At 45.0% G+C, this 20,958-nt stretch overlaps 2 protein-coding genes across 5 annotated transcripts in view; one reads left to right on the forward strand and one right to left on the reverse strand.

Annotated features, from left to right (window-relative positions):
- The window catches only part of PDGFD (platelet derived growth factor D), a 221,491-nt gene that overhangs the window by 93,155 nt on the left and 107,378 nt on the right, over positions 1 to 20,958 (reverse strand). Inside the window, exon 1 of one of the 4 annotated variants that reach the window (XM_042904522.1) lies at positions 13,091 to 13,464. The exons of the other annotated variants lie outside the window; for them this stretch is intronic. Coding sequence (XP_042760456.1) covers positions 13,091 to 13,115 — 25 coding nt within the window. The 5' untranslated portion in view covers positions 13,116 to 13,464. Of the gene's footprint in view, positions 1 to 13,090; positions 13,465 to 20,958 lie in introns of those variants that run through there. 4 annotated transcript variants of the gene reach the window in all.
- DDI1 (DNA damage inducible 1 homolog 1) lies at positions 13,581 to 15,020 on the forward strand. Its single transcript, XM_042904517.1, has one exon. It carries the CDS (start codon positions 13,713 to 13,715, stop codon positions 14,910 to 14,912), a length of 1,200 nt encoding a protein of 399 aa, XP_042760451.1. The 5' UTR covers positions 13,581 to 13,712; the 3' UTR covers positions 14,913 to 15,020.

Below are 20,958 nucleotides of genomic sequence, written 5' to 3' on the forward strand. Positions count from 1 at the left end.
TCCCAATTACTGTTCAGGGTGTGACAGTACAATAACTGTACTTTCTACGTCACTATCAAAGCACGGCTCTTACCCGTCTGAGGTCCTCAATTTCCCAAAACGCTTGGTTCCCTCCACACTGTGAGGAAGGAGAAAATCTGACCTTGACATTTACAACAATGAAAGTAAGATCATATTTTATCCTGGTTTCTGTTTGTAGAGTGTCAAGGCAAAATGCAGCGTATACATCTGAACCTTAACAAACTTTTAAATTTAGGTATGTCCACACACACTAAGATCATAGGACACTTTGCTGTTTTGTTAAATTTTCCTGGATACTATTTGCGTAATAATTATAGAAGAATGTAAAAACTGCTTTTATTTTTTCAAAGGTCCATTGGTAGGTACCTCCAGTTGGTCAAAAATGAAAACAATGCAAATGATTCTAGCCCGAAGTAACAAAACGCGCCCACAGACTTTTGATTTAGCAGCCTTAATGAAGTGGCTACAGCCATTCCGGGGGGAATCCCTGGGGTGAAACGTTCCACTTTGGATAGCTTTGTATACAATCAAAAATCTGCCACAACTATGGCCTTGAATATCTTGGAATAAGGTATAATGAAATACCCAGGATCTAGTAAATAACAGTAGCAAGATGATCGATAAATATGTCTTCTGAGCAGCGATTTACATCTTTCTAAACTGCAAAGTTCTTCGCCCCAGTCCGTTTCAGACAGAATGTCAGCCATTCTGGCTTTGCAGGAAGCTCTTGGCCTCAAGAAATTCAATCTTCCTTTTGCAGTTAAGGCCAAGTCCTTCCAACTCACTCAATTCAGCAAAGACAGACTCATACTATCATTCTACAAATGCCCCTACCTACTGAGCGACATTTGAGACGTGTTGATTTTGAGTACAAGGGGAAAAAGGATGGCATTGACTCTTCTTATCGATACTTCTTGCTTTTTTGTTTAAAAAAAAAAAAGTACACTATTGATCCGTTCTTAGTAAACTTTGCATTTCTCCTAATGTCTAGTCTTAGTCATGTAAAGATAACCCGCTTTTAAGAAATGTCACCTATAGGGGCGCCTGGGTGTCTCAGTCGGTTAAGGATCCAACTTCAGCTCAGGTCATGATCTCCCGGTTTGTGGGTTCAAGCCCTGCATCGGGCTCTGTGCTGACAGCTCCTGGAACCTGCTTCAGATTCTGTGTCTCCCTCTCTCTCTCCCCCTCCCTCACTCGTGCTCTGTCTCTCAAAAATAAATAAACATTAAAAATTAAAAAAAAAGATAGAAATGTCACCTATCTTTTCCATGAAACAAAGGCCAAAGTAAATATGACCTTCAGATGTGCTATGCAGAGGCTTAGCATTTCCCTTCCAACAACGGGCTGGTATTACAGCCACCGTGAACTCTCCAGGGGAATTCTACAGCCTGGCAAAATGCCTATTGTAACTTTCACATTTGCTGTTGACATTCTTATAGACTATTTCCCTATTACATCTAAAAGTCAAATTCGCAGTGAAATTACCACAACCTGCATCTCTAACATCAGCCATATTTTAATACACAAATACTGATACTGTAAGTAAAAAGGGTGTGCAAAGCTGGGACACTTTGGCTGCGTTAACATGATCTCAAACATCTCTTCAACATCTTTGCTTTTGACAACCTCTTGGAAACTCTTTTTAAATTTTTTTAAATATTTATTTATTTTGAGAGACAGAGAGCACACAAGCACACATGCACACAACTGGGGGAGGGGCAGAGAGAGAGGGAGACACAGAGTCTGAAGCAGGCTCCAGGCTCTGAGCTGTCGGCACAGAGCCCGACGCGGGGCTCGAACTCATGGACTGTGAGATCATGACCTGAGCCTAAGTCGGACACTTAACCGGCTGAGCCACCCAGGCGCCCCGACAACCTCTTAGAAACGTAAACGCATGTCATACAGGTCGTATTAACTAAGGCTGTGAGGGAAGAAATATCACTTGTGAGTGAAGGCGGGCTTTCCTTTAAGTCCCTAGTGAACAAAAAGGTCTTACAAAATGCACATTTTGGCAGTGAGTTTCAAGAAGTAGTTTTCATCTTGGGCTGTAAGTTAGGATGATCAAATAGGCAAATCAAAGGATTAAAATCTCCAAGTATACGCTTAAGAACACATCTCAGTGTGGTGATGGCACACCAAAAGAATGAAAGAAAATTACCTGTCAGGCCCCTATTCTAGCCACCTTTCACATGTAAAACAAATTGGCCGTGGAATATGATTTTTTTTCAAAGCACCACAATAAGTCGACTGAATTGCATACAAAGAACGGATATTTAAGTCAGTGTCTAATGTTTTGCTAATATTGTCAAAACAATGAGAGATAAACATAAGGCTTCTGTCAAAAATGTGCATACAAATGACCTATTTGCACATATAAGTGTCAAATTTGTATAATCTGTGCTTGAAGAACTGATCTCAAGACGTTGTGGGCAGAATGGGGAGCACATCCTTAACCAAGGATCATACCATGATTGATGCTTTAAAATAAGCCCCCAGTCAATGCCAAGTGGATTTCTCAGAAGTCAACGGGATAGCAACACGGAGAGCCTTTAAAATGTAAAAGCATCTATGCACAGTACCAGAAGTGTGCAAGGAGGGAACTGAACCTTGTTATATCCAAAGTCCACGCCCTTCAGACTTAGGTCAAACTGCCTGCCAGCCACATTTGATTATATATTGTAATTATAAAATACATAAAACTGTAAGAGTTACGGACAGGGCGCTTCTGAATCCGAATCGGTCAATTCAGAGCATCGGTTGAAAACACTGTCACAGAACACAGAGAATTCATAAAAGCCACCTTGAACCCAGAGCCAGGTCCCAAGGCCCTGCCCGGATGGTGTGAGGCATAAGTCCACTGCCTTTTTGTAAAATCGACATGTGTCGTGAGACTCCAGAAGTCCTTTGAGGACAGCACCCGTAGCACGATACTAAATATGGGACTGGCCCTAATGGTTTTTGTGAGGGGGCTGTGCCCTGAGATACAGACGACGTGCAGGTTATCTTCATTCGGGGGCTCGTTGCAGGGGGCGCAGAGGAAGTCGATAAACTGAGACCAAGCAGGAGAAGGCGTAGCTCAAGGTCACTGTGAGCACCCACATTTCAGCCCCCCGCCCCCGGAGGAACCACCCAGAACGGCCTTCAGAATGGCCCCCCAGACAGACAGGGAAGCCGGGCTGCGTGTCCCCCGAATCACGTCTTGCACGACCTGAGGCTTCTGTGCGTCCAGGCTGATGAGGGAGGCCAAGGCACACGGTGCAAAGTGTGGGAAGATGTCAGCACTTCTGGGAACACAAGCGTGGGCCCAGGGGGCACAGATGGGGAGCAAGAGGGTCTGCTTCCCAAGCACAACATCACACAATCTCAGCCTGGCGTTCGGCTGTCAAGGCAGGAGGAACTGTTCTAGCCGCTGGGAAGCAGAGGTGAGGTCTTTCTGAGCCTGCTTTCTTCTGTCGCCCTTTGCTCTGGGACCCATCCTTATCCACAGACGCCCCCGAGGCCCCGTGCCCTTCTGCCCCACATGCCAGTACAGCAGGGGAGGAGGCCAGGCCTGCCGCTGCCCCTGTCATCCCCGAGGTCACCCACCCTGCTCCATGCCCGAGGCTGTCCACCACCTTCTCCTGACCCGCACCCAACTGGACATGCCCATCAGGGTGCCATCACATGTGTGGATCTCCGCATGCCTCTTGCCCTCCGACTTTGACTCTAACCCACTGCATCCTCAAAGGAAGCTGTCCCCTGGCCGTACCTCAGAGCCTCAGACACAGAGGTGTCTTCTAACGGCATCCAAGGTGACCGAATCTTGCCCCTCCAGCACTGGTGACGGAGGGAGAAGAAGAGTAGAAATTCTGTTGGTATTTATTTTAACAGATCCATTTAAAAAAGTGAGAGTGTGATCAAAGTCATTTTTGTTTTTTAAGTAATGAGGTTCACCATCAAAAAGGTTTGAAGGTCCTTCTCCGAAAGACTGGATGTGTTGACCAACAGCCACGGGACCAATGACCCCTGTCAACACACTGGTTCTTCAAGGGAACCTTCAGATGCTGCTATAAACCATGCCATGGAGCCCCCAGGCTTGCAACCCCGTGGCCTCATGGTTACACGGGCCAGTGCTAATGACTCTGGGCTTTCACGCCAAGGGTTTCACTTCCTCAGCTGCGTAATTTGGGTATTTGGTTTCTGGGTTTTTTTTTTTAAAGGTCTTTGAGAAAGGTGTCCTACGGAAAGAGGCTCACTCACTGTCCCATCTAACACATACCTGCCGACAACAGGGATTCTAAATCATACTTTTGGGGAAAGACAATACTTACATTCTCAGCATCAACCTCAACCCTTTGGTTGCACGTGACGTAAGCATTACTCACCTTATTTACTATGCAACACTTTTTCACTCCTAATTAGGGCGGATGGATTGTCTTTACACTATGTTCTGTCTGCTTAATAATCCTGTAAGCACGTTATGAGCAAGGACTTTATTGTTGACTTTCTTTAACCTACAAGAACACCCTGCAGATTGCTATGGTTAAAAATGACACTGAACAAATGGTTGAAATAATGCACTATTAAATGATTTTCTTAGCCAACCTTTGAAGCACACTTCCTGGTTTTCAAACAGGTTGGTGATCAAGTCTTGCTACCATCTTGGGGAGCCTAGAGTTCAAGGCCCAAGGGAGTAGGGATGGCTTTAAAGACACAATGGCATCTGATCCGCGTCAAGAAGGGGCTAAAATTAACGTACATATTTCCTTCGGGATTTATAACCTGCATCATCTCTTCTGACTTCTCCAGGTTGTTAATTACTGTTACTACTCATAGAAAAAACAGTAACTTACTTCAGTGGAGTGTTTTTCTGTTTACAAGACAAATTCAAATTATCCATGAAGTCCATACCAAAATCCTATGCAAAAGAGATTATCATCACCATCCCCATTTTACAGAAGAGGATTATGAAGCTCAGAGAAATTAACGCTTTGTCCAAGGGCATTCAGATAATAAGTGACACATTCAGGGAACTTAAACCCTATTTTTATGACTTCAAAGCTACAACAGGCTTTTGTGGCACCTGGGTGGCTCAGTTGGTTAAGCGTCCGACTTTGACTCAGGTCATAATCTCACAGTCTGTGGGTCCAAGCCCCAGGTTGAACCCAACACAGGGCTCTGTGATGATGGCTTGGGGCTTGGAGCCTGCTTCAGATTCTGTGTCTCCCTCTGTCTGCCCCTCCCTGCTTGCACTCTTTCTCTCTCTCTCTCTCTCTCAAAAATAAATAAACATGAAAACATTTTTTTTAAAAAAGCTACAACAGGCTTTCTGTCTTACTGATCTGTATATCTTAACCAGTGCACATGCATGCACGTGTGTGTGTGGGTGTGTGAGAGAGGAGGAGAGAGAGAGAGAGACTGTTTTCCATAACTGCAGGTACAAAACACTGTTGTTTTATGTAAGGATAGAATAACATATCTTAATTAAATTTTTATACTAGTTTTTGAAGATGCCTGTGTTTTGTTGATTTTCTTTTTGGTCACAGAGGGAAGAATGAGTCAATATTTTCAAAGAACAAAACTCACAGCTCTTTTTAAGAAATGATTCACTTAGAGCCTATTTTATTAAAAGTAGAGCATGACTTTTTCTCTCTAATTGAGGTATTTTGTATCTAGGATGGTCACAGTTATTCTAGATGAAAAGCTCATACTGTAAGGGAATGCTCTCACCTAGGACTCTGAAAGGGAAGAGGGAACCATGGTTAATTGCTGGGCAGATGTGCTACACATCCATCCCAACAACACAAATCACACCCCTACACGAGGCCATCACTGGTTTTGTTGTTGTTCGTGTGTGTGTGAGGTTGTTTGCTGCAAATTCAAGAGACGATGATCCTGTTTGCTTTAAACTTTTCTAAAAAGTAGTCTCAGATACTATTTTAATATCCGAAACCATGACTACAGTGCGGCTCCACATTTTAATTTTAATTCAATGCCAGTTTATCTCATGTTGCATAAGCAGTAATTTACGAGTTATCCTTAGAACATTTGGTCCCGTGTCTCTTAGCCACAGGCACGAAGGGTCCAGCACAACTCTCAAGTCTACATGAAAAACATTGCAGTAAGAACGTAAGATGAATCAAGACTTTGTTCAAAATGAACAGTGCCTTAAGTTGTTTTGAAGAAAAACGAGTTAATACTGAAAAATAAAAGTTTTGTCAGGGTTGTCTAGACATTTCTGTTCCATTTCATTTACAGTTTGTAAAGAAAAAAAAAATCAATGATCGTATCTTCTTTGTCTTCAACATCAGAAATGGGGCGTCTGGTTTTGAAAGCCAGGGTACCCATGTACTCTGGTTAGTTCCTGTCCTCCAGAGGTCACCAGAAAGAGGCTACTTACATTCTGTGTGTAACCAGCACTGAAATGTTTCACCAATACGTCAGTAAACAAGCGCATATCGGCAGTGAAGCCCATTTTATGAGCTGAATGGAACAGAATATTCCTAAGTGGAATACAAATGTGGAACAGGACAGGCAGGGGCGGCTCTATGTCTCAGCATAGAGAGAGAGCCCATGGAGATGCTAACACGCCCAAACCTTTCTAATAGTAAGAAGGAAAATGCTCTGTACCTGATGCCATTGAGATAGCCTAAAAAAGAATCCTTGTATCTGGGCTGCTCAATTTAATTTTTCTGAGAAAAACAGAAGGTGAGTTGATTTCTCTTTTATTTGCTGTTTTTTTTTAATGAAGCTTTTGTTTACCAGACTTGTTTCTCATTTTCATGGTTGGAATACAATTAAATCCTATTGACAGATGGGATTCAGCCATGCTAATTACCATGGTGATCAATTAACTCGGCTGCTGTTTGGAACAGAAAAAGCTACATAAACAACAATCTGGAAATTCTGTCTTTTATGAGACCACTGTAGAGACATCACCTATGATGCATACACTTCATGAAATATCCAATTGACCATGTTATGGTGGCACAAGTGGCTTTTGTATTTATTGCAGATCTTCTCACTCTAGCTTTGTCCCATCAGAAAACCAGCATACATCCTGCTGCAAAGATGGGTGGACCCAAAGTGTCAGCTTAAATAAAGTGACTTGCCACATAACTAGCTTTTGAGGCGGCATGGCCGGTGGCTAGAGCCATCAGATCCTTCGTGTTTGGTAGGACTGCATGCTATTACTTCGTGCCCTACAGTGAGAAGTCTCCTGTGTCAGGGCTAAATGTGTATGGACAATGTAAACACTGGTTACTTTCAGAAAGTTCTGCATCAGCTTACCAATATGTGCGTAGTTCCATCAACACCTTTATATTACAGGATGATATGCACCAGTTATATGCGTTTATATAAACATACACTAAAAGCACCCACCCCAGAAAGACCTTTGGATATTCCTGAATTAGCCTCTACCCATTTTCTAATAAAATACCTGCACAGGCTGGGGAGTAACGTAAGCTAAGACGGATGGACAACGTCATGCCGAAGACTGGAAGGAATCTTTCCCTAACTATAAACCAGATGAAGTGAACTGAGAAAAACACCCATGCAGATTTCAACCCAGGCACCACCTGAGCTCTTCCTCCTGGAGCTATGACTGCCCCTTCCCCAGCAAGGCTTGGGACCGGAAGGAAGCACGGGTGTCTATTCTATGTGCGGATGCTGGGGACAGGGAGACTACTGGTCCCTCCCTGCACCAATCCTACCACCCACAGCATCTACAAGGACAACAGTGAACAGTAAGATGTGTGCGTGAGGAGAACGGAGTCAAGTGAGTGGTGTGATACCTCAAGGAAAGGACTGTCCCTCCAAACCCAGGCAGGAAAAACTTCACCATGACCAAATCCTTCTTCCGGACCCAATGCCATTGCACTTTCTGCAGCGAGCCTTTGGGCACAGTCCTATCCACGTCTGGCACAACAACCCAACAAGGAACGTTGATCGCTTCCAAGCAAGGTGCCTATGTGTGTCTTCTCTCTCCTACTAGGTATCTTGTTCTTTGAAAGAAGAAAGTGACTCCTACTCATCCGTCTGTCCCAGAAGCCACCAGCCCAGTGACTTGCTTATAGAGGGTGGCCATGACATCTTCATTGTGAAAAATGATTAACATGTTTACGAGCTCATCTCCAAATGGCGTGTAAACTTAACTAACACGTAAATAATAAACAAGTCTGTAACTTTCCAAATACATCTACTTCTGGGCAATTAATGGGACAAGACACTGCCAAAGATTTCCCACCAAGAATGACTCTACAGGAAGAACAAAGAGGAAGAGTAGAGAAGTCACAAGTAAATCAGAACTAAAAAAAAAAAAAAAAAACCCACAACCAAAAACCCCAATACAAGTAGTGGGTTCAGGCCTTAGAAGCATGCTCCTAGCAGCAGTAGGAAAGGACTCATGAAGATCCAGGATGCTGGTGCCATTGTGATGTGGACTCTTGTCCAATCTGTGGCTGCTTCCCCATTCATTCCAGCACTTTCGCTTACACATCATGATGGAGGCCCTTTGTTAGGAATTTGGGAGGGTTCACAGTTGAGTAAGACAGGTGATGCACAAACATCTCACACAGTAGTTGTAATGAAATAAAGATACAATTTTTAAAATAAAAGTTTAAAAAATGCTAACTCTTGGCTGTCCCCTAGCTGATATTTGGTCAAATGTATGCCATTGTTCTCCGAACTTGAGGAGTACGCTCAGAAGCATACTGTCTTTTCTACCAACTACCATAGAAAAGACAGATACCTAGAAAATGTTTACAAAAGAACACTGTGTTGATTGAATATTAACACCACACGAGCGAAAAATTATTTTCTCATTTTCAGGATAACACATAATTACCTAAATGTAATGAGGAATGACGATGCTAGTGTTAATATTTTGACGAAGAAAATTTATGTTTGAGTTATTATGGTGTATTTGAACTTATGAATAGGTCACGATGGTATTTCTAAACTACAGTGTTTTTGAAATGTGCTGATTACAAGTTTGCTATAAAAGAGTAAACATTTAAAAAGGTTTGAATGATTTTCCCCAATCACAGCTCAAATGAAAACATCTTAAGGCTCTATTATCATTACTGTTACTATTTTGTGTAACTTGGTTATTCTCCATAGAGCAAAAATTTTTAAATGGAAACGTTCTTTTTCTAGTTAAGTTTCTAGAAAGTTAAGAAACAAGTATCAACCCACAAAATCATAAGTTGTTTTCATCCTGTCTTTATTACCTTAAATTTATTTAATCTGTAAGTGTTTCTCTCACAAATTACAAGTGATCTTCAGACTTTCAGTAATAAGGTGTGCATCCTACAGATCTGAGTTAATTTTTAAATGATTAAGACAGTGAAGGGATCATACGGCACAAAATTATAGCAGCAAACTTTCTTAAAAATAAGTAAATCACATGTATATTTAGATTTGGGAAGTCTATATTTTGAAGCAGCCAAAAGCTATCAAGACATTGTGTTATTCTCAACATGCAATATATACTTAAAACATATTTCTTATGATTAAATGTTAAAACAGTAATCTATAAAATAAAGCAATAATACAACGTGCCATAAAAGTGCTCCCTGCTGGAAAAGTGTATATCTTTTTAATTGCACATTCTAAGTGATTGAGAACATGTCCTCACTACGTGTGCACTTGCTCTCTCCTCACACGTGTATATTTGTGCAGTGCAGGTCTTCTGTCCATATTCTGCCTCCTCACAATAAAGAAAAACACCAGCTGAGTTGCCAGCAGGTTGATACAGACCATGTTCTCAGGTCTCATGAGTTTCTTCAATTACATATCTGTTTATACATTTAAGTTAGAGGTCTTATCATGGTGTTTAAGCCTCAAAGATGGGCAATGCTAAACCTCTCAAATGGGAAACCTTCCAACGTACGAACAAAAGCTTGAACTTTCATCGGAGTACTGTTAATGTGTGTACCGAACAATTATCTGAGGAAATAAATGTTGTTCATTTGTGACAATGTATTGTATTATTGTAAAACAAATGGAAGAATAGTAAGAAAATTAGTGGTTTAACCTCTGAATCAGCTTTGCAAATTCTGCATCTTTCCCAAGTTGCTTTGAGAATTTCAAGGAACAATTGCCCTGTCTTAATAAGTACTTTATTTTTAAAGTGATACCAGGCACATATTTCAAGCAAGGAATCCAAACACAGCAAGCTGATATGTGTGCTTAATGTGGTTTAATTATTATATATGCTACATACTAGACATTTACGAAGCTACTCCTTTTTCACAAAAAGACGTCTGCTCTGTAACGAGCAAGACATAGCGCTTTAAACATCAACTGACTTCACTGACACCATAATTATCTGGATTTTTTACTGCATTAAGGTTTTATCAAGAGGCAAATTATAAAGGGAATTGTTGTGGATTTATTCCAAAAAAATAACCTCGGGGCTGTTTAGTGGGTTGGCCTGAAATCAGCGTCATCGTTTCTATTTTCTGGGTATTTAGGCTGTACAAGGAGAATCGATTTTCTGAGTGATCGCCCTGAGACCTTGTAGGGAGTCTCACTTATCAAAGGAAGATTCAATTATGTTCCCATACTGTACTTATGAAAGAAGAGAAGTGAGAGAATATATTCACAGAAACTCGTCAGGAGAAGTTACAAGAACCCCCAGTTACCTGGATTTGTGCACCTAGAGAATTCAGAGCGCCCGTCATTTCTCACCAGGCTGTGCAACAGGAATTCATGCTGTGGGATCATTTTTATATTTAGGCGTATTTATATAGACTCCCGATGATCCCTGAGTTTATTATACAATCAGAGTAAGTTTGTCATTACAGTTTTGAGGGAAGATAATTACACATATGGCATCTCAAACACCCACGGTGCTGAGAGAAATGAAAGAATCAAACCACATATATGTAGTCCCAGAAGGCTGTGTTTAGCGTTTTAGATTCCAGGCTGCTTGCTTTGCAACAGAGGCAAGGTCTGCATAAGTGGCTAGACTGGAGGACCCTAGATCCCAGCTAATCCTGACATCCTGTGTGATACTGTGGGGAATGATGACACTGAATTGGCCAGACCTTGAGGCTTTCGTCTTTCCACCGCGTATTCTCAGAAAAGACTATACTAGGAAAAATGGCATTAATGCAAAATGCCACCAAAAGTAAAGAGTCACAGCAAGCTAATAGAACACATGGCATGAAGGTTAATTATGTTCAGTAACAAAGCAATGGTAACATGAACAAAAAGAACGTTAGCTTCTTCTTTGGATGTGAACCCTGGATCCTTGCTGTGCCAAAAAATCGAAAGCTTACTCTGCAAAAATGATCTCGCCCACTGTTTATAAAACACAAAACCCTAGCATTATCTCCCTGACAACCAACCGTCCAAAGCTGGTTGGTAAGACGTAGAATCTGAGCCTTGCTGGCTGGGTCTCACCTTACACTTGTTCTCAAGGTCAGCACGACCAAGGCTGATCTCTGATGACTCACCAGGACATCAACAACTACAGGAGTTTGTGAACTTAACATTTTGAGTCAAAAGGCCATCCCTCTCCACAAAGAGTGGAAAATAGCCCTAAGTAATTCACAATTTTCTACAGGAAAATTACAATGCAAGATTCCGCCCACCCCCCCCCCCCAAAACTGTTACAAAATCCTCCTCATCCTGAAGAGCCGCTCCCTTTCCGGTTAAAGGTGTGAAGGGAGGCCACGCACTTCTCAGCCCCCGGTTCTCCACCATGTCCACCCCCACGCGGCTGCCTTTTCGCCACCTTTCCGGAAGCCTTCCTGGCCCGACCCCCTCTCCGCATCCTGCATTTGTTCCCCAGACATTATTCGCTCCACCCGAGTTGTGCGGACTTGTCTGGTGTTTTTTCAACCCGCTGACTTTGTGTGGGTATGTGTGTGTGTGTGTGTCCACCTACACCCCCCTTTCAAAGACCGCAGGGTCCTCTACGAACACAGCTGTCACTTCACATTATCCCCGGAACTCAGCTCATGCTTCGCACACACTGGGCATTTACTCCACGTTCCGATATGAATGAACAGGAGTGTGGAAAGATAATGACAGTCAGAGCAACGGGTGAGAGGCCATCCTTTCTTGGAGACAAACGAGGCCAAAACAAAGCATTTCTGTAGGCTGATGCAACCTGGAACAAACGGTGCAGGTGTTCCGACAGAACTTGCAATAAAGAGGCGGGGAGGGACAGGGCCGACGATGCAGACTACCTTGCAGTTGGTAAGGACACACACCTGGGAGGCAGGAGTTCCTCACTGAAATACAGACACAAAGAGTGGCATTCGAGGACTTCTCCACGGCCACCGTTGGCCCTGGAGGTCCTGTCTACCCTGACCCCGCGAGCCTCCGCTCAGGTGCCTGTGGGAGGGAACGGGCCCTCTGTCGGAGAGGAAGCCAGAGACACCCCCAGAGAGGCATTCATGACGCATTTGACTCCAGAACTGATGTCAGGTTGGTTTCCTCGAAGACGCATCTCATGCATCCGCTGGAGGAAAGGGCCTATTTCTAACCAGGCCTCCATTTGAGAGCCTCCGTGTCACCCACGCATTCTGGGGTTTTCCACTCCCCGCATCCGATGGGTAGACACGTGCGGTCCATTCTAGTCAGGGAACACTCTTGTTCCCTACAGAGCGGGCTGGAGCCTTCCTCGTATTTGTTCCTTCGACCCACAGTCCCCTGTCTGCACCATCGAGAACCCTTTACCTGGCTCTCTCCCCACCTGTCCCCATGAAGCGTGAGAGACCTCTTCCTTAAGTCAATTAAATGAAATACACATACACACACACACACACACACACACACACACCTGCTTCAAATCTTCCCCGCTTCCTTTCTCTTTTTTCTCTCTTTGCCGCCCTTCCTTTTTTATATTTTTGGAGGGAGGACTCTTCCTTATTGATAATATTGCCATTCCTTGGACTCACGTGTGACTCTGTAAACCAGATTCAGTCATCTTCTTTCCAGCCTCACATCCTGCCACTCGAAACCACGTACAAATTTCTCCTATTACATTGGATGGCTCACATCCCTGGACAGAAAGCAGGCCGCGTCATGAATTCTGGCTTTTTTAATTCTTTTCGTCCGGAGTGACTCTCACCATTTTTCCCACGGAAAATGTGCATCCGTCAGGACCTGCCTGGTCTCCTCTGGAGCTCAACGTGTCTCAGCAGAAGCCCTTGCCTCCAGTACTGCGATTTCCCCGTTCACCATCGAGCCCTCCCGAGAGCGTGAGGTCATGGAGCTCAGGCACCGAGTCTGACCCCCACCCCACCCAGAGCTCAGGCACTGAGTCTGACCCCTGTCTTTTGCCCCAGGCACACAGGGAGATGCTGGCCGTGGAGGCGACCCGCACTCCCTGCCCGCAGAGTGATGAAGAGCACACAGACTATAGCTCTCAGAGGGCCCCGATGAAACCTTTCCCTGCTATTCGGGAAGAGCTCATCATTCCCAGAGGACGGATGGGCAGGGCTGGAAGGGCTGGCCTGGGAACCACACGGCGGGACCGGAGAGACCTGGCTTCTGGGGGAGCGGGCGTTCCAAGTTCCAAGCAGCACCACACAAACAGGGTCTGGAACACACACGTGCCCTCGAGGTTCCGTGGGGCTGGTGAGCAGCTGGGCCTCCCCGACAAGCGAATGAACGAGAGCCGGGGCACCAGGGGAGGACACCGGTGAGCCCGCCACGCGGCTGATCCCCTGCGCCGACCCGGGGCCCATGCCATGCTGGTCACCGTGTACTGTGTGCGGAGGGACCTGTCGGAGGTGACCTTCTCCCTCCAGGTCAGCCCTGACTTCGAGCTGCACAACTTCCGCGTGCTGTGCGAGCTGGAGTCGGGGGTCCCCGCCAACGAGATCCAGATCATCCACATGGAGCAGGTCCTGGCCGACGACCACAGCTCGCTGGGCTCCTACGGCCTCCGCGACGGTGACGTGGTGGTACTGCTGCAGAAGGAGAGCGTGGGGTTCCGGACGCCGGGCCGCACGGCCAGCCTGCCCCACGTGGAGCTGGCCGGGCCGGCAGAGCCGGGCACGTCGGGCGGCCGCCAGCATCCCCCCCCGCAGCACCTGCAGCGCCGGGTGCAGCCCCGCGGCCTCAGCTCCGGGGAGAAGAGGGTGTCCACACAGAGCCTGGACAGCCCTGTGCTGATTCGGAGCATGCTGCTGTCCAGCCCCCACGACCTGTCGCTGCTGAAGGAGCGCAACCCCCGCCTGGCCGAGGCCCTGCTCAGTGGGAACCTCGAGACGTTTTCGCACGTCCTGATGGAGCAGCAGAGGGAGAGGGCCCTGCGGGAGCAGGAGAGGCTTCGTCTCTACTCCGCGGACCCGTTCGACTTGGAAGCTCAGGCCAGAATCGAAGAAGAGATCCGGCAGCAGAACATCGAGGAGAACATGAACATAGCGATGGAGGAGGCCCCGGAGAGTTTCGGGCAAGTGGCCATGCTCTACATCAACTGCAAAGTCAACGGGCACCCTCTGAAGGCCTTTGTGGACTCGGGGGCCCAGATGACCATCATGAGCCAGGCTTGTGCCGAGAGGTGCAATATCATCCGGCTGGTGGACCGGCGCTGGGCTGGCATCGCCAAGGGGGTGGGCACACAGAGGATCATGGGCCGGGTCCATCTGGCTCAGATTCAGATCGAAGGGGATTTCCTTCAGTGCTCGTTCTCTATCCTCGAGGACCAGCCCATGGACATGCTTCTCGGGCTGGACATGCTCAGGAGACATCAGTGTTCCATCGACTTGAAGAAAAACGTGCTGGTGATTGGCACCACGGGCACGCAGACTTCCTTCCTTCCCGAGGGGGAGTTACCCCTGTGTGCCAAGCTGGTGAGCGGTGCTGGGCAAGAAGAGTCTTCAGACAAGGAAGCAGTGGACACTATTAAGCGTTCGGTCAAGGATTTAGGACGGAAAAAGCACTGAAATGGGTTATAAATATGCCACCACCTTGAGGGAGCCTCAGGTCCCGGGAAATTCTAAAATACGAGCTCACTGGCCATGTAATCATTAAAAACATCAGTAACAACCAAACCTGGCTTCAGCACTACCTTCTGAGATCCATCACTGTGTAAGTCATGATTGCTTGATCTCAGCCCCTCATCCATTCCCTTATCCCAACGTCACTGAGCCTCAGCCCAGGAAGGCTCTGGAGGTTCCACGTGATTTCCAGAGAATCCATCAAAGAAAATCAATCTCCTCCTTTAGAGACACTGTCCTATCAGATCACGGGGTGGCTCGTCTAAACCACATGCTGTTTGCTCATTCCCTAGAAAGAGCCATCGCTACAGACCCCACAGAACATCTGTAACAAAACAATTTCCAATCAGCACTAACAACTATTTACATTAAGAGAAATAGGTCTATTTTCACAGATGTTGTTTTCTTTGGGAAAAGTCTTAGAAATGGTGAGCCAGTTACACTCTGAAGTTGATTAATACTTACAAATGTCTGTTTTGGACAGTAGAAAGGCAGATTTCCTCATATTCTACATCTTCCCTTCCAGCGGACTCCCCTGGAATCATGCTCACTGCACTCTGCCCCTAAAGGCTGTTTTGCCACATTTGAGAAAATGGAATTTTCTCCTAGGAAGTCTAAAATAATGCCCCCTTTCCCTTGCATTCAAAGAAACCCTGGTCATAAAATGAAGGCCAGCAAGTAGATTTTTTAAATTTAATTATATGGTGCAACTTGGAAGGCTAGTGGTTGTGCTGTGGGGCCAGTGGGAGGTAGGAGCAGGCAGTGGGCCACATCCCTTAATACTCATTTCAACTAAATCATCTAACAAAAAAACCCCAAAAAACCCTCTGTTTTAGGGGTGCCTGAGTGGCTCAGTCGTTTGAGCTTCTATTTTTGGTTCAGGTCATGATCTCATAGTTCATGAGTTTGAATCCCCACATCAGGCTTGCTGCTGTGCGCCTGTCAGTGCAGAGCCCATTTTGGATCCTCTGTGCCCCTCTCTCTGCCCTTTCCCCACTTACACTCTGCCAAAAATGAATATATATTAAAAAAAAAAAGAACAGTAGATTCTAAGTCAAGAAATACATGTTCTGATTCTAGCTCAATGGTACTTAGGCATATCGGTTCACATCTGACACAACTCAGATTTCTCATCAATAAATCACTTTGGAGCAGAGAGCCATTGTCAGGTGCCTGGGCTTCATTATGATCTAGGGCATTCTTTAAATTAAAATTTCCCAACAAAATCTAAAGCCACTGAAAGCATTTCCCAAAAGTTACAGGAAAACAAAACGCTCCCTGTCATCACCATATGCCTTTCTTGGTTGGCTGCTTGGTGACACCAACCATCTTATTTCTAAAGAGTCACCTCTTCCTTCCAGACACCTGTTCACCGCCTGTTTTCTTCTTAATAGATGTTCCCATGCTCAGATGCCCCAACCTTGTCTGCATTCGCGCCAATGGCAGCATCCACTGAACTGCTAAAAATGAGCAATGGACAGACCTCTTCTCTACTTTTGCTCCTAAGTAGTCAGCAAACGTAACTAACAAAAGGAAGAAATTCAGAGTAAAGTCAGGGATAATCAATTAAATGCCTGTGATGAAAACTGACTGAATAAATACAATGAATCCTTCACTGATAAAAATATGCATGTTCCAGGGTGCCTGGGGAGCTCTGTCAGTTGAGCGTCCAACTTTGGCTCAGGTCATGATCTCACGGTTTGTGAGTTCGAGCCCCGCGTCGGGTTTGCTGCTGCCAGTGAGGAGCCTGCTTGGCATCCTCCGTCCCCCTCTCTCTCGGCCCCTCCACCGCTCACACACATACTCTCTCTCACTCTCTCAAAAATAAACATTAAAAAAAAATAAGCGCATTGCTCAGCAGTTTCTACAGGGTTCTGTTTTCAGGTCCGAGTATCCTGAGTGCATGTCATGTGGAAATGCTCGACATAAAAGTTTGGTATTTGGCCTATCAGGATGTCTCACCCATAAAAACCAACCTGAAAAACATCAGATCTTTAAACTAAAAGGTAGCTTGCAAGATATCACATCCCAACATACCACCTTGCCTTCTTGGAGGAACATTCCTTCTAAAGTAGCTACAGTGACTCAGGACCAGTCTCAAGAATAATTCTGTTTCTGATTTTGAACTGAACTCTACTATTCCATAACTTCCAATAAATAGGTCTTCAAGTTTCCTTCTTCCAAGAACATATGTAATTAATGGGATTTCTCTGGCATGAAATAACCCTTTAAATACGTGAAACCAGTGTCACTTAAGTTTTAACTTAATTCTTTTAGCTGTCTCTCACAGCGTAAGTTTGGACCCATGTAAAAATTTCTGTCATGTTCCTCTGGACATGTTCTAGCTTCTAAAAATATTACTTGAGTAAATGGGTTGATAAATTAAAAATACTTTTATTGAGCTAAAAAGCAATGATCTCCAAGAAAAATCAATAAGCAGAGTGGATGAATTAAGCAGTGTCCTTCCTGATTAATTTTTAACATCACTGTCTTTCAAATCAGATAGGATTTTAATAATTAGTTTCATGGATCGAAATCCTGACTCAGTCCTGTGTGCACTTGAATAGACCCTTGTCGATTAAATTTTAAATGGATTAGTTTTAGGAAAAGGTTACATCTTTTGCATATCTATCAAGTAAATTAGATGCTATGCAATGTGCCTTCATATGTGACTGCCTTTAATCCTCAGGGTAAATCCTCAAAATAGCCACCAACCGCATTTTACAGATGAGACATTCAAGGCTCAGAATAATGAAACATTCAGATATCCAAAGCTTAGTGTTCTTTAAACTCTTTCTTGACGACAATCTACATTTTTTTTTAATGCTTGTTTTTAAGAGAAAGATAGCGGGGGAGGGGCAGAGAGAGAAGGAGACACAGAATCCTAAGCAGGCTGCGGGCTGTGAGCTATCAGCACAGACCCGAGGCGGGGCTCCAACTCATGAACCACAAGATCATGACCAAGTTGAAGTCAGACGCTTTGCCTCCCAGGTGCCCTGACAATCTACATTTTAGACTGCGACTCATTTTCACATCACACACACACACACACGTGCAAAGTCTATTTTTCCGAAACAAAAAAATTCTTGAAATAATATGAAATGTTTTACCCTTTCCCAGGCTATTACTTCCAAAAACTGTATTTTATTACTTAAGAAAATACATTTAGACATGTCCCACTAATTATCTCACCAAGGTATCCTGACCCACAATGTGAAAAAACTGACCTGCCGGCCTGCTGAGTTCAGGTCTTTCTGATTTCAACCTCCTTGATGTGACACATTTGAGTCCTAGCTACCAGTAAAAATCGTCACAAAATGTCACCAACTCGGATTCTTGCTACTGGACGTGAGTAAGCCTTGTAAGGAAGACGGAGAGTCTCATCTTGAATTTGCATATGACTGGTGACCTGGGCTCCCCCCCTGCTTAAAGGAATGCTTGCCAAACGCGGATAAATGACCCCGCTGCTCTGCAAAGAAAACCAAAACAAAATCTATGGAAATTAAACACCACTGGCAGAAAGGACTACAGGGGAGCAGTGGACAGAAGAGGGTCAACAATTATTTACTGAACACCCACGAAATAAGCACTGAGCCACACTCTCACAAACGTGCACATGTGCGAGTTATTTCCAGACCCCAAGGGGAGCACAGCCTGGCAGAGCCAGGGGAAAGACTTGTAATCAAGTGAGGCCAGAAAGGGTGGACGTGGAATGTGTTGGTGCAAATGAAGGAATGAATCTTATTACGGGGGGTATTTTTAAAAGAAAAAACAAGCCACTGAGTGCACTCTCAATATGTCTAAAATGACCGACGCGGATTCTGGACAACAAACATCCTCTCCTCCTACAGTTCAGGCTGCTAACGTACAACTTCTACAGCGTCTGCTGTTGGGAATTATCGACTACGGGGAATGTACTACCTGGAAAACGAACAAATCTTCATTTTCCTTCTTCCGGTGAGACATCAGGATAAAGCACGCCACTCGAGGAAGCTGACCTAACCCTGTTTAAGATGACAAGCCATTTAAAGAAATCCATTAATCCCTTGGTTTCACCTAACGTCCATGTAAATGCCCGTTTCACCTAAAAGGAAATCACTATTGTCGATAAGCATGCATTTCGAGAAGGCAGTAATGCATTCTGCTGCAGTTAAACCAGAAGACTGATGACTGAGATTTGGAGAGCACACAGCCTCAATTTTTTTCCTAAAGCACCAGGTCGTAAAATTTCTCTTGTTCCTAGGAAAACCCACTCCCCAAAAGAAAAAGAAACGGGTGTCTGCATGTATGAATTCCTCTTCACTGCAGGCATTAAATGTTGCCCTTTAAAAAAAAATGTTTATTTTTCAGAGGGAGAGAGAGAGAAAACGCATGTGAGGGGGAAGGGGCGGGGGGGGGGGTGGTACAGAGGATCCGAAGCAGGCTCTGTGCTGTCAGTGCAGAGCCCAATGCAGGGCTTGAACTCCCAAACCCTGAGATCCTGACCTGAGCCAAAATCAGGAGTCAGAGGTTCAGCCCACTGAGCCACCTAGGTGCCCCTAAATGCTGCCTTTCTAGGAGAACAAGGCACTTTGTACAGAGGGTCATTGCTGACATCCAACATTCCATAAAGAAACATTTGAGGGAGTGGTTGGACAGTGATCTGGGACTCACCGCTGGGGAAGACACTGTTAAAGTGCTAACATTCAGAGTGGTTCTTGGAGACTGACAAGAGCCTGGAAAACTGAAGAAGAGGAACAAAGGTAAAGAAAGGGTAAACAAGGACGAGGGGAGGGGGAAAAACCCTAAAGGTCTATTGTGCTTTTAAAACTACATCTCCCAGGGCGCCTGGGTGGCTCAGTCGGTTAAGCGTCCGACTTCGGCTCAGGTCACGATCTCGCACTCCATGAGTTCGAGCCCCGCGTCAGGCTCTGTGCTGACAGCTCAGAGCCTGGAGCCTGTTTCAGATTCTGTGTCTCCCTCTCTCTCTGCCCCTCCCCTGTTCATGCTCTGTCTCTCTCTGTCTCAAAAATAAATAAACATTAAAAAAAATAAAAATAAAAATAAAAAAAAAAACTACATCTCCCTGGGTTTAAGGGCTGTTTTATAAGGTGGGTGGGGACTGGGCTGAGATTAAGTATTGGCTGTTAGGTCCACACTACTTTATTTGTCACTGGCCAGGTATTTAAAGTGAAGCCTTCCTCACTTTGGAGCCTGAGTCAAACTTGCTTTTGTGCCCCTGCTTGTTTGCACGTCTGGCTCCACCTGTCAGAATCAGACTTTCTAAAGAGTCCGTATCAGAGGAGCGGGGTCTGCAGTCCCGCTGTGGCTTTTGGTACAGGGTCCGTGTGACGGGCTGTGGAGCTGGGCACACCTGTGGTGGCTTCCTCTCATTACCCCAAAGGACTCTTTTCTGATGGTGGCTCCCCTCCCCTTCCCTCTCCCTCTGCCCCTCCCCGCCCCTCCCCCCACTTCTTTTTTTGAGGAAAGACTTTTATCAAGCCAGCTTTTCTATTTCTAATCAGTAAGGCTTATTTTAAGAACACCATTAGAAAAATCATAAGGTAATCTCCTCCTGTGTGAACATCCATACAAGGCCACACAGGCTGTGCTCCAGAGGAGAGCAAAATGTCTATTTTCTACTGGTAACTGATATATGGATGCTGTGTCCAAATAAAGTAGACACTGAGGACCAACAAAGGCATTTTCCAGGTAATGTAATCACTTAATGCCATCAAATTCTTATGCTACAACATCAGTCACTATTCTAAAATCTTACTCTACTAGCCCTTTGTTGCAAGGACCTTGAGATGAAGAGGAAAATTCATTTAAATTTTTTTTTAACATTTATTTATTATTGAGAGACAGAAGGACACAGAGCGTGAGCAGGGGAGGGGTAGAGAGAGGGGGAGACATAGAACCTGAGGCAGGCTCCAGGCTCCGAGCTGTCGGCACAGAGCCGGACGCAGGGCTTGAACTCACAAACTGTGAGATCACGACCTGAGCCGAAGTC

Source organism: Panthera leo, chromosome D1 (genome assembly GCF_018350215.1).
Source record: "Panthera leo isolate Ple1 chromosome D1, P.leo_Ple1_pat1.1, whole genome shotgun sequence".
In the NCBI taxonomy this organism is placed as follows: domain Eukaryota; kingdom Metazoa; phylum Chordata; class Mammalia; order Carnivora; family Felidae; genus Panthera; species Panthera leo.

What these genes read in the sequence shown, in the direction of transcription:
- DDI1 (XM_042904517.1), top strand. Translation starts at nt 13,713, where the DNA reads ATGCTGGTCACCGTGTACTGTGTGCGGAGGGACCTGTCGGAGGTGACC.